Source organism: Fusarium verticillioides, chromosome 9 (genome assembly GCF_000149555.1).
Source record: "Fusarium verticillioides 7600 chromosome 9, whole genome shotgun sequence".
Classification (NCBI taxonomy): Eukaryota; Fungi; Ascomycota; class Sordariomycetes; order Hypocreales; family Nectriaceae; genus Fusarium; species Fusarium verticillioides.
The window spans coordinates 1,077,754-1,090,998 of record NC_031683.1 but is presented as its reverse complement, the minus strand read 5'-3'; the positions used below and the strand labels follow the sequence as shown (position 1 = coordinate 1,090,998).

Below are 13,245 nucleotides of genomic sequence, written 5' to 3'. Positions count from 1 at the left end.
TGGATCAAGCTTATAGCAACAGGAATAAGGATCACCAGCGACTCGTAACTTCGGGAAACTGGTGCAGTTGGGTAATAACGACGGATGTTGTTCTCCTGAGCTTGAGGAACATCCTGAAATCTCGAGTTTAACCCTTTTGTATAAATATGTTGACGCTCAGCTCTGGACAAAGCAGAACCCGTCGCCTTGTCTTTACTACTGTACGCCTTGATGCATCTATATTCTCACTGGAGAACATAATCGCAGTCCCATATTCGCCCTTCAAGTCTGAGTCTTCTTCTTCAAGCCAATCATTCAGCGCATCTCCTCGACTTTACATATTCTGTAATGGGGGGCTCAATCCTTCGCTTCTCTAGCACTGCGGCCTTATCCCCCATTAGAACTGCCAAGACGAGACCGGGGTGACTACTGTAAAATTATGTGTTTGACGGCGAACTACGGAGTAGAGGCTTTGCGCCGGCTCTGTCTCCGTCTCCGTCTCCGTCTCCGTTCCCATGTCTCCAAATGCCTGCTCGCTATGGATCGTCTGGGACTGGTCCTCATGCCACGACGACCATGGTCTTCAGTAAGGGATCTACAAGGCCGATACTCTCCAGACAGTGGCGGCGTAGCATATCTTTCCATCATGGGTTTCCCTCTCTTCTCCCCTTTCGATTCTTGTGTGCAGGGTCCTTTTTTGTTTTTTTTTTTGTAAAGATACATTGGTACTATCGCGACTTACACAGTCGAGATGGCTTCAGCTTCACCTGAGCACGACAATGCCGCGACTAGCAGTAAATCTGCTAGCGAGCCTACACCTCATGACTCTGAAAAGGCAGACCCTGCTACAACAGAAACGTCGATACATGCGCTCAATGTCCCAACTGTTGAGCGTCCGTCCAGTCACTCCCCACGGCCATCTGCAAGATCATCAGCTATATCAGCTCCATCTCATACACCACCAGAGAGGAAGAAAAAGGCAAGTTCCTCCAAGAAGATATAAGCTTCCTGCCTTGCCCTCTCAACGTCCAACTAATGCCCTGTTTAGAGTCTACGCTCGTTCTTGATCTACTTCCAGCTCCTCTTCTACGCCAATCCATCATGGGTCGATATCCTCCTCCTCGTTGTCGGAACTCTTGCAGCCTTAGGGGCCGGAGCACCGTTTCCTCTAATGGGAATCATCTTTGGTCAACTCGTCAACGACCTTAATACTGCGTCATGCGATGATGGAGAAATCGCATCACAATATTCGCCCAAGGAACTTCAGAACAGCATCAACAAAAAGGTTGTCATGATCACATGGATCGGCGTGATCAGCTTTGCACTCATCTACACATACATCGTGTCATGGTCAATCTTCAGTCGTCGTCTCGAGAATCGTATTCGCGATCGTTACTTTATGAGTATTCTCCTGCAAGACGCTACTTTCTTTGACAAGAGACAGGCTGGAGAGATCACATCTCGTCTCAATGTTGATATACAAGCTATTCAGTCAGGAACTTCTGAGAAGGTGGGCATCATTATAGGATGCACGTCTTTCTTTGTATCGTCGTATGTGGTCGCCTTCATCAAGAACACCACACTCGCCGGAATTCTTGTGTCTCTCGTGCCTGCTTTCATGCTGCTTGCTACAGTGGGTAGCATGTTCACCGCAAAGTTCGCGACTGCAATGTCTGAGAAGATCGCCTCTGCTTCCTCGATCGCCTCAGAGGTTCTTGCGAATATCCCGGTTGTCCAGGCGTTTGGGGCGGGTCCGCGACTAGAGGTCATTTTTGCTGAGAGGATGAAGGGGGCTCGAAAGCAAGGTATCAACAAAGCTTTTGTTGCTGCTATTCAAGCTGGAATGCTTTATTTCATTGCTTACTCTGCAAATGCCCTTGCTTTCTGGCAGGGTAGCACACAAATAGCGAGCATGGTTCAGGGTGATGGCGGTGCATCTGTCGGTGACATCTATACCGTCATTCTCCTGCTGGTTGATGGTAAGCATCTCCTTGACGAGACTGAATCTTCTGACTGACTCGGAATAGCCTGTGTTGTTTTGGGTGGTATCGCACCGCTGCTGCCCTTAGTTGGAGCTGCTGTTGGGTCGTTTGAAAAACTCCGTGAAGACATGGACAGCCCTGCACATATCGATACTGGGTCCGACAAAGGAGAGAAGCTCTCCTCAGTCGAGGGAACTGTATCTTTCAGGAACGTCTCCTTTGCTTATGCCTCGCGGCCCCACCACTCCGTGCTCAAGAACGTCTCATTTGATTGTCCTGCTGGCAAACACACGGCGCTTGTTGGCTTGTCAGGGAGTGGCAAGTCAACTGTCGCTGGCCTTACATCCCGAATCTATGACCCTGCTGAAGGCACGGTTCTCTTAGATGGTCACGACCTCAAAGACTTGAATGTGAAAAGCTTGAGGAGTCATATGAGTCTTGTACAGCAAGAGCCATCTCTCCTGGATCGATCCATCGTTGAGAACATCGCCCTCGGTATCTTGAACTCCCCTCAGCCCGAGCATGAGCGATTTAAGGCTACTATTCTCGGCACTGGCCTTACTGAACTTGCTGCCAAGCTCCGACGGGGTGAAGGTCTTACTACTGCAGCTCAGGGATTTGGTCAGGATATGGTTGACCTCGTTCATCGTGTTCAGGAGGCTGCGCGTCTGGCGGACGCGGCTGGTTTCGTGAACAGGCTTGAGTATGGTTACGGAACTCTGGTTGGTACAGGCGGGAAGCTTGTAAGTGGCGGCCAACGACAGCGTCTCGCACTCGCAAGAGCCCTCATTCGCGACCCCAAGATCTTGATCCTCGATGAAGCCACTGCTTCTCTTGACTCTGCAAGCGAACACCGTATCCAGATGGCCATCGAGTCTATCGCCAAAAACCGCACTGTCATTGCCATTGCTCACCGGTTGTCAACTATTAAGAACGCTGATAACATCATTGTCATGAATAGCGGTGAGATTATCGAGCAAGGAAACCATCTTGAGCTCATGGCCTTGAATGGATCATACGCTAGTATGGTTCGTTTGCAGACGGTCGACTCTGAAGATGCCGGCTCAACCACAAGCACCGTCCGCACTGATAACATTCACTCGGAGAAGGATTCTATCACGGATCTCAAAACCAAGGACATTGAACAAGAGGTGGTAGAAGATTCAAAGGAAGAAGATGCCAAGCAGAAAGAGCAGGCCTCCGAGGGAGACGCTGCTCTCGATTCCAACAAGTCCGCTTGGACTGTTATGAGAACCATTAGTGGAATGGTCCGACCATATCTCCCTCTCGTCATTGTCTGTCTCTTTGCTGCCACTATTGTTGGCCTCACATTCTCCTCCTCGGGTCTTATCTTCGGTTATACCATTGACAATATCAGCCCATGTAATCCGGTTGAAGGCATTCGTTGGGCTGGTAGGTTCTTTGGAGGCATGTGGTTCCTGATCGCTTGTGTCGAGTTATTGGCCAATACGACAAGTTGGACTGGCTTCGGCATGGTTGCTGAGAAGTTGTTGTACAAAATCCGAGTCCTTTGCTTCCGCTCCCTTTATGAGCAAGACCTTGATTGGCATCAATCAGAGGGTCGGACGCCAACCGCTTTGTTATCCGTCATCACAACAGATGCTGCTACAGTCGGCGGATTCAGTGGTTCTATCGTCGGTACAATATTCTCCATTGTGGTCAACTTCTTGGTCGCTATCATCCTCTCACATATACTTGCTTGGAAGATAGCCATCGTCTGCTTAGTTATCGTCCCTATCCTCCTTGGCTGCGGCATTATGCAGCTTCGATCTCTATCCAAGTTCGAGCGCCGACATGCCGGAGCTTTTTCTGGTGCAGTCGGCATCGCTAACGAAGCCGTTAACTCGTTCAAGACAATTGCCTCACTGTCTATCGAAGAAGAGGTCATGAGCTCGTATCGTCGTGCGCTCAGGGCACCTCGAAAGGAAATCACCCTTGCTTCCATGTATGCCAACTTGTGGCTTTCTCTGGCCAACAGCACTGGAAATCTGATCTACGCATTTGCCTACTGGTGGGGATCAACTCGCATTACTGCTGGCGAGGCAAGCCAGCGAGAATTCTTCATCATTCTCATCTGCATGCTTGTCAGTGCACAGCTCTGGGGTCAAATGTTCAGTCTAGCCCCCGAGGTATCTCGTGCTAGAGCAGCCGCTTCCCGAATTCTGAGCTTGATCAACCTGGGATCCTCCCAGAGCGACGCTAAGAAGGGAAAGCTCACGCTCACTATTGAAAACGCCGAGAAAGATATTGAAGCATGTGCTGACGCGTCTGTCAAGAGTAACGGAAGCAAGGGGGCGACCATCGTCTTTAGGGATGTCAAATTCTCATATCCAGCTCGACCTCACATCCAGATCCTCACAGGAATGTCTTTCACCATCTCTGCTGGCCAATTCGTTGGGCTTGTCGGTCCTTCAGGTGCTGGCAAGTCCACCATCATGTCGCTAGTACAACGCATGTACCGCCCCTCCAGCGGAACGGTTGAGATCAACGGCAACGATGTCTGTGCTCGGGAGGGCACCGAGTTCCGTAATGATATAGCGGTTGTTCCTCAGGACTGTGCACTCTTTGACGGGACAATACGATTCAATGTATCGCTAGGCTCAACTCCTAATCATGAACCAACAGATGAGGAGATCCATGAAGCCTGTAAGCTGGCCAACATCCATGATATAATCATGGAGCTACCCAACGGCTACGATACTGAGTGTGGTCCTAATGGCTCGCGTCTTTCTGGCGGGCAGCGCCAGCGTCTAGCCATCGCCCGTGCCCTTGTGCGTAGACCTAAATTGCTGCTTCTTGATGAGAGCACAAGTGCCCTCGATGCTGAGAGTGAGCGGGCTTTGCAAGAAGGACTTGAGAGGGTTGCACGTGGTATCACCGTGATCGCTATCACACATAGGCTTCACACGGTGCGCAAGGCCGATGTCATCTTTATGATTGAGGGAGGCAAGGTTGTTGAAAAGGGAAGACACGAGGAGTTGGTAGAGAGAAGTGAGACCTATCGCACAAATGCTGTGCAGCAGATGCTTGGTAACTGATGTTGGAGATACCCCCACGCCCTCAGGGAGAGATTAGAAAGCTACAGCGGAACTTATTCTAGGTGACAAAAACACTTAGGTTGGCCTAGGTTAATTTATGACGGATTTAGTGGCATTGGGATTAGTTAATATTGACACCTCAAGCTTAGGTCAGACGTTCTCTTACTCTCTGGCGCCTCACAACCAGTGTCTCAGCCGATAGAATGTAGAGGGTGCGGCTTCGTGAAGCCATCCTGTCAATTCAGGGGATTTGCCCACGTTTTCTATCATGTGATGTATCTCGGGCACACCAACATTTCGGATTTACGTATCTACATTTTTGATCCCCTTATTTTGAAGAAGAAGAAGAAAAGACAATACATCCTGATATATCATGCATTTCCGTGGAAGCTTTTGTCGTATTTACAAGGGTCCTGGCCTCGGATAGAGGATGAAACGAGAATGAATCTTTGACTGTAGAGTAAATTTAGGTGCAAACAGAGGATAACGTAATGAAACTTGGTCTAAGCAGCAACGTGTCTATATATAGGCGTTGTATATAAAGGTGAAATCGACCTCTCACAATCGACTTATTTGTTACTGCAACTTCAAGTCCCGAACAACTCCAGGAAACGACGTCACAGTGTACAGGGATCAATCTGCACGGAAACTCAAAGCCGGCCTATCATGGGCGACTTCGGTGATCCTTTGTAGCAAGTATCCGCATTAACCCCTTGACTTGACTTGCGTGTTGCTTCATTCTTGACGATTGCATTACAGCCAAGCCCTCACTTATTGTTTACGTACCGCCATATGATCGCTTTTGTCCAAGATCTAACCTGACCCTACCTTAGGTACAGAACGCGGTGCGGTATCAGTGGAGACGTTAGTGGTGTACTGTACCTTTTTTTGGGGGTTCAACGGGGCTGCCGCGACGATTTCCTCATCCCACAGTCCAAAGAGTCCACTCACTCCAAAAGGATCTTGACACTACCTACCTTACCGCTACGGGCCTTGACACCCAATTGGGACCCTCGAACCACATGCCTTCCGTCACCGGGACACACTCCATCTTTTCAAATACTTGTTGGTCGATAATAGGAAAAATCTAACCTACCTACCAACCTACTAGCCTAACTCACTCGGTGGTTCAACCTTCAAGTCGCAACCATTCCCTCACCACCGCCCCACGACGATCCCTCCTCTCTTCCCGGCGTTGCACTCACCACGTTTCAAACTCGCATCAACGACGCCTACCCGAGACGAGGAGGGAGTGCTGCTGCCTCCCTGTTAGACGGCCCAGTCTCGGTACCACAGTATCAGCACCAGCACCAACGCGATAGCAGTGCAAATACGAGCACCAGCGCCCACCAGAGCGAGCAGTTCGAACTCGTCGATTATCCTCCCATCCAGGCTCGTCGAGACGCCCAAGATCGTGAAGCAAGAAGACAGGCCAAGCGAGACGATAAGCGCCGCTGGCTAGAAGAACAAGACGAGATGAAGTTCTCTCACAGTATTCAGTTCAATGCTGTTCCAGATTGGAGCAGCCATTACATTGCATACAGCAATCTCAAGAAGCTGTATGTGTTGCTAGTATTGTATTCAAGCCACACGTGAGCTAATATTGTCTTCTCATAGAATCTACAGCCTCGAAAAGACCGCACATCAGGCACGCGGAACCACTGGCGATGCCGAATCTCGACCTCTTATAAACCAAGAAGATGCTGAAGAGGTCTTCTCTCGAGCTCTTGGTGTCGAGCTGGAAAAAATATGCTCATTCTACGTCGCCAAAGAGGGCGAGCTGCTCGAAGAAGCGGCGCAACTGCTACGCGACGTTGGCGATGAGGCCGAAGATGCCATTGCCGATAACCGTTACCTTCGCAGGCTCTCTGTTTCATCAGCCCACCGTCCTGATGGTCGCAACGGCTTCCGCTCAAGAAGCCCTCGGAGCCGCAGCACCGACAATGAAGAGAGCGCGAGCGAGGAGGAAGATGAGACTACTGGACTTACAACAAGGCGACGGAGCAGCGGAGGCCGCAGGCGCACACTTCCCAACATCCATAAGCCGCGTTCTGAAGATCTGAACGCTTCCTCCGAGTTCGGTCGCGATATGAGGAGGCACAGCACCACAGCCGACGAAAACGATGACCAAGCTCTCATGTTCTCTTCCGGCATGTTTTCGTCTGGTATCATGCTCAAGAAGCGCATTATCGGCCTCTATGTGTCACTCTGCGAACTCAAGTCGTTTATCCAGCTTAACCGTACCGGTTTTGCCAAGGTGCTCAAGAAATTTGACAAGATCCTTGATAAGGAACTCAAGGGACCCTATCTACGAGCCCATGTCGAGACAGCCTACCCCTTTAAAGACGAGACGAAGCGTGTTCTCGAAGACAACATTACCAAGATGGAGAAGGCTTATGCTGAGATAGTCACTGGCGGAGATGAGGAGCTCGCTCGCAAAGACCTTCGTTCGCATCTCAGAGAACATGTTGTTTGGGAGCGCAACACCGTGTGGCGAGATCTTATTGGTATCGAGCGCAGAGCTGAAGCTGCAGGCTTGGGACAAGCACTTCTCGGACAAGAAAGAGGGAATGTCACAAGGAGGCTGCAAGGCGACGAGGCCAAAGCCCCCCGAGAGACCCAGTTCCGCACACCCTTTGGCAAGATTACCTTGCCTCCATGGCTCGCTAGCTCGTCTCTTTGGACACTGGTTGCCTGTCTTACTGTGTTCTTCCTATTGCTTCTGCTCCCCATCATGGAGAAGCCCGAGCAACAGAACTGTCTGGCAATGCTTGTCTTTGTTAGTCTGTTATGGGCCACCGAGGTAAGCTTTCCAGCCAGGAAAATAGGCGATTGACCATTGCTGACCGTTTTAGACCATCCCCCTTTTTGTGACATCATTACTTATCCCGTTCCTCTCTGTTGTCTTGAACGTTGTTCGTGATGAGACACCAGGCAAGCCTCAAAAACGTCTCGACTCCAAGGCAGCCACATCTGCCATCTTTGCTGCCATGTGGACGCCTGTCATCATGCTTCTTCTCGGTGGTTTTACTCTAGCAGCTGCTTTGTCCAAGTGTACTATTGACAAGCGACTGGCGACTCTTGTTCTTAGCAAGGCCGGCACTCAACCCAAGACTGTGTTGATTGCCAACATGTTTGTAGCTGCATTTGCGTCTATGTTGATTAGCAATGTCGCAGCTCCTGTTCTATGCTATTCTATCATTGAGGTAAGTCTGTCCAATGAAATGGATCAAGGCTCAAGCTGACAATTACACAGCCAATGCTGCGAACATTGCCCTCTGATTCCAACATGTCGAAAGCTGTTATTATTGGTATCGCGCTCGCTTCCAATATTGGTGGGATGCTCTCACCCATCGCTTCTCCTCAGAACGTCGTGGCAATGGGCATCATGCAACCCGCGCCCACGTGGCTGCAGTGGTTCTTCATTGTCATTCCTGTTGGCGCTCTCTCGATTGTTCTGATCTGGCTCCTCCTCCTGGTTACCTTCCAGCCAGGCAAGGGTACCACGATCGCCCCTATTCGGCCTGTCAAGGAGAAGTTCACTGGGCTCCAATGGTTCGTTACTATCGTCACCATTTCTACCATTGCTTTGTGGTGTGCCAGCCACCAGCTAGAGGCCGAGTTTGGAGACATGGGTGTTATTGCTATCATTCCCATCGTGCTGTTCTTCGGTATCGGCTTGCTAACCAAAGAGGACTTCAACAATTTCCCTTGGACCATCATCATCCTTGCAGCCGGTGGTTTGTCTCTGGGCAAAGCTGTACGCTCATCTGGTCTGCTACATACCCTCGCTGAGATCGTCTCTGAGAAGGTGGAGGGCATGAGCCTGTACGGTGTCCTGGTTGTTTTCTCGACTCTGATCTTGGTTATCGCAACATTCATCAGCCACACAGTCGCTGCCCTTATCTTCCTGCCTCTTGTCTTTGACGTTGGTGTTGCTATGGACCAGCCTCACCCCAACCTGCTTGTCATGGGTGGAGTGCTCATGTGTAGTGCAGCCATGGGTCTGCCAACCAGTGGATTCCCCAACATGAGTAAGTTTCATGCATTTTTCTTTACCCCTAACAACTCAATTCTAACCTATCATAGCTGCTATCATGAAGGAAGACCCGTTCGGTCAGCGTTATTTACAGGTCAAGCATTTCATTAGCCGCGGTGTGCCCAGCAGTCTTATTACTCTTGTTGTGGTCGTGACTCTTGGTTATGGAATCATGCAAGTCGCGGGACTTGACTAAACTAAGGGTGTTGATATATGTGTTGCTGTTTTTGGTGTTGGAAATTGGGTGTTATTTTACATCGGTTCTGTCAGGTGCATTGCCATGTTCATGAGTGTAGATCAAGCGCCGGGATTCATAGACTGGAAGCTATTTTTATTTTTATTTTTTTGTCTATTGAATAAGAAGTGCTGCGAATAAATGTTGTTATATAGCATTTCCATCCAATATAGCTGTTAGTGCGGGTTCGCACTGTTGCACTGTATGATTGTAATGCAAGAAGCTCTGGCCATCTATTGACGTCGTGGTTGGCGGCATGACCGTGCCACCGGATACCGACTCCCAACGGACTACCTGACCTACCATTCCTGTCCATCAAATTACCCAAACACCAACACTGACTGTCTATCTTGCGACTTCATGCTTCATACTTGTCGATAGCGTCTTCTCCTGGCAAATCGTGCGCTTGGCTACCTCTGGGACCGACTGATGCGCCTCTTCTCCCAATAGCCTCTACAGCTTCGAGCTGGCCAGCGCCATGCTCTCCGCTTTCACAGCTCGTCCTATCATCGAGCTGCGACAAAAGGATAAGTCCAAGATTGAGACGATACTCGCTCAAGGTATGCGCATACCTCCGTGGTCTCGCTGCTCTTTTACCGCAGTTTCTACGACGCCGACTAACTAACTCTCGGCTCTTAGGTGACCGCGTTCTCGTCGGCCTTAACAATGGCGCACTCCGAATCTACCGTCTAAACGAGCTTTCCGACCCACCTCAGAATGGTTCCGCTGATACAAATGCCAATGGTTCGTCGTCTGCGGCGGGCGAAAACCATAATACTCCGCAAAGGTCGGAAAAGGCAACTGATTTGATGCGCGAGGTGGAACGCTTCTCGACGCGAGCAATCGAACAGCTGGCTATCATAAAGGACGCAAACACGATTGTTTCCTTGTCGAATTATCACGTCTCCTTTCACGATCTCAAAACCTACGAACTTATTGAGACCCTCAGCCGGACCAAGAATGCATCATGCTTTGCGTCAACATCGAACATTGTCAAGGATCCGGACACGGGAATCCCCGAGATCGTGAGCCGGCTGGCTGTTGCGGTCAAGAGGAAATTGCTACTCTGGAGCTGGCTTGAGAGCGAACTTTCTGAAGATGTGGACGAGATCGTGCTGCCTGAGTCGATTCGATCAGTAACATGGGCAAATGCGACAAAATTGGTGTGTGGTATGAATGGCGGGTACGTCATGGTCGACGTCGTAACACGTGAGGTCGAAGATATCGTGAGTCCGGGTTCGGGACCTGCAGCTGGGCAGACGAGCCGATTTGGTGCAATGAGCAGTGCTGGTATGGGATATATGGGATTGGGAGGTTATATGCCTAAGCCTTTGGCGGCCAAGTTGGCCGAGGGAGAAATGTTGCTCGCAAAGGATATTAACACACTATTCATCGATGATGACGGAAAGCCCCTCGACAGACGGCAGATTCCCTGGAACCATGCCCCTGAGTCCATAGGGTACTCGTACCCATATATCCTTGCCTTGCAAGCGCCTTCAAAAGGCTCCCTGGAAGTTCGGAATCCTATAACATTATCATCACTTCAGAATCTATCACTACCTGGTGCTTCTCAGCTTCACTTCCCGTCACCCACTTACAGCTTAGCACATGCCGGGAAAGGTTTTCACATCTCCAGTGAACGATGTGTCTGGAAGATGGACTCAACAGACTATGACTCTCAGGTTCAGGAACTAGTGGACGGTGGCCACTTCGATGAGGCTATTAGCATTCTCGAAATGCTTGAAGATGCACTGCTAAAGAACAAGGCGCAGACACTTCGCGAGGTCAAGATGCTCAAAGCTGAAGGGCTATTCAAGAAAAAGAAATATCGCCAGGCGATGGATCTGTTCAATGAGGATACCGTGCATGCACCTCCTGAACGAGTTCTGAGGATGTTTCCTCCATCCATTGCTGGAGAACTATCTGCCTGGGCCGGTCGCGAAGAGGAAGAAGAAGAGTTGGATGACACGCCAGGAACACCGAAGAAAACTAATGGCACGCGTCCCACCACCCCTGAACCCGTTGAACAGGCACAGGAAACCCCGCAGTCAAGCAAAGGAGGCTTCGCCAGATATCTTACCGGAAGTTATAGGAGGCCCCAATCGGATACCGCATCCATCCTCTCAAAGAAGGATACAGCGGATGGCGATGATGCTGCTAGTATGAAGGAGACTCAGTCAAACGATGATCTGCCTTTGAAAGACAAGGACTTGACGAACGCGGTTTTGGAGCTCAACAGTTACTTGGCTGGAACACGTGCTCGATTACAACGGGTGATTGATCCTGTTACTGGAAACCTGAAACCTCGAAGTGATCGAAATGGTTCATCAGAAGAAATAGCAGAGAAGTTTCTGCGCATAGGGCTCGATGATTCTGAGAAGAAACTTGAGGAGGAGCTCCGAAACACCTTTCGTTTAGTCGACACAACTTTGTTTCGAGCATACATGTTTTCTCGACCAACTCTAGCAAGCTCTCTGTTTCGAATTCCCAACTTCTGCGACCCTAATGTGGTCAACGAAAAGCTTTTGGAACACAATCGCTATACTGAGCTGGTGGATTTCTTCTACGGTAAGAGGCTACATAAGGAGGCTTTGGAACTTCTACGACGATTTGGAGCCGCTCAAGAACCCGACGAGGCCGCACCAACACTTCACGGACCGCAGCGCACCATTCAATACCTCAAAAATCTGCCACCGTCAGAAATTGACCTCATCCTTGAGCATGCAGAATGGACCCTCAAAGCCAATCCAGATGAGGCCTTGGAGATCTTCACAGGCGACACAGAGAATGCGGAGACCCTTCCACGAGAACGGGTTGTCTCCTTCCTACATGATGTTGATACACAGTTGGAAGGACGCTATCTAGAGCATATCATCACCGAGCTTGAAGATATGACACCAGACCTTCACGACCGATTAGTTGAGCTCTATGTAGAAAACTTGAAGAAGATGGACAAGGGTGACAAGTGGGATGAAATGATGAATCACTTCATCGAGTTCTTGAGACAGCCGGGGCAGGTTTACAGTCTCAGCAGGGCGTTTAGATTGATTCCCAGAGATGGTAAGATTCATATACAGTTACGTGGTGATCTATACTGACTTGCATCGACTTAGACCCAGTATTTTACGAAGCACAGGCTGTGGTATTGAGCAACATGAACCAACACAAACAAGCCCTTGAGATCTATGTATTCAAGATGAAGGACTACCAGAAAGCTGAACAGTATGTCGTTCACCTGTCGTTCCATCGGCTCAGAAGCTAACTTTAGTAGATACTGTAACCGAGTCAACTCGACTCAAGATACTGCTCCATCACCTCAGCCAAATGAGAAGAATGAAACTGGAGAGGATCCTGAGACTTCTACACCATCTATTTATCACACCCTTCTATCGCTCTATCTTCAACCGTCACCACCCAACAAGCCCAATCTAGAACCAGCACTGGACCTTCTTTCAAAGCATGGATCACGTCTCCCAGCAACATCAACTCTAGGACTCATTCCAGACGATCTTCCCGTTCGGTCACTTGAGTCTTACTTCCGAGGCCGCATTCGGTCGGCAAATAGTCTGGTCAACGAGGCAAGAATCGTCGCTGGTCTGCGACAGGCTGAAGGCATATCTATCGCGGCGAGGCTGCACCTTGGTGACGATGTACAGGGAGGGCAAGGCGGGCGTAACAGGCACGTTGCCATCACAGACGAGCGGCACTGCGTCGTGTGCCACAAGAAACTTGGGGGAGGTATGCGTATTGGCGGGAGCGTTGTGGCTGTCCTGCCGGATAACACCGTGGTGCACTACGGCTGTTTGAACCGGGCAACAGGGAACAAAGTAGACGCATCCCAAGCGCCAAGTTGGGGTCGAGGATTTTAGACGATTCGTTTATGCTGGATGGGAGCATCGTTTCGGAGAGCATTTGCATGGGTTGGATCGGTGGTAGCCAGTATGATATTTC

General features: G+C 49.9%; 3 protein-coding genes across 5 annotated transcripts; all 3 read left to right on the top strand.

Annotated features, from left to right (window-relative positions):
* Positions 1–730: 730 nt before the first annotated feature.
* On the top strand, positions 731–5,050 carry FVEG_11327 (ATPase; the record flags this gene model as incomplete). Its single annotated transcript, XM_018900545.1, has 3 exons — positions 731–865; positions 1,028–1,958; positions 2,007–5,050. The coding sequence occupies 3 exons, from the start codon at positions 731–733 to the stop codon at positions 5,018–5,020; spliced, it is 4,080 nt and encodes a 1,359-aa protein (XP_018758832.1). The 3' UTR covers positions 5,021–5,050.
* A 538-nt stretch (positions 5,051–5,588) lies between these two features.
* Positions 5,589–9,481, top strand: FVEG_11326 (hypothetical protein). Of its 3 annotated transcripts, none has more exons than XM_018900543.1 (6): positions 5,601–5,796; positions 5,854–6,579; positions 6,638–7,823; positions 7,876–8,226; positions 8,277–9,054; positions 9,110–9,460. In XM_018900543.1, exons 2-6 carry the CDS (start codon positions 6,497–6,499, stop codon positions 9,253–9,255), a joined length of 2,544 nt encoding a protein of 847 aa, XP_018758830.1. In that variant the 5' UTR covers positions 5,601–5,796; positions 5,854–6,496; the 3' UTR covers positions 9,256–9,460. The 3 variants fall into 3 exon arrangements, with proteins under 3 accessions (XP_018758829.1, XP_018758830.1, XP_018758831.1); XM_018900544.1 differs by having other exon boundaries at positions 5,619–5,712; positions 9,110–9,430; XM_018900542.1 differs by having other exon boundaries at positions 5,589–6,579; positions 9,110–9,481.
* A 291-nt stretch (positions 9,482–9,772) lies between these two features.
* FVEG_11325 (hypothetical protein) lies at positions 9,773–13,163 on the top strand (the record flags this gene model as incomplete). Its single annotated transcript, XM_018900541.1, has 4 exons — positions 9,773–9,854; positions 9,934–12,354; positions 12,408–12,516; positions 12,566–13,163. The coding sequence occupies 4 exons, from the start codon at positions 9,773–9,775 to the stop codon at positions 13,161–13,163; spliced, it is 3,210 nt and encodes a 1,069-aa protein (XP_018758828.1).
* Positions 13,164–13,245: the final 82 nt, after the last annotated feature.

Bases quoted from the DNA above. Each gene is read 5' to 3' on its own strand.
- FVEG_11326 (XM_018900542.1), top strand. From the start codon at position 6,497: ATGAAGTTCTCTCACAGTATTCAGTTCAATGCTGTTCCAGATTGGAGC. The intron at 6,580-6,637 runs GTATGTGTTGCT...GTCTTCTCATAG, and splicing joins TACAGCAATCTCAAGAAGCT to AATCTACAGCCTCGAAAAGA. The intron at 9,055-9,109 runs GTAAGTTTCATG...AACCTATCATAG, and splicing joins CAGTGGATTCCCCAACATGA to CTGCTATCATGAAGGAAGAC.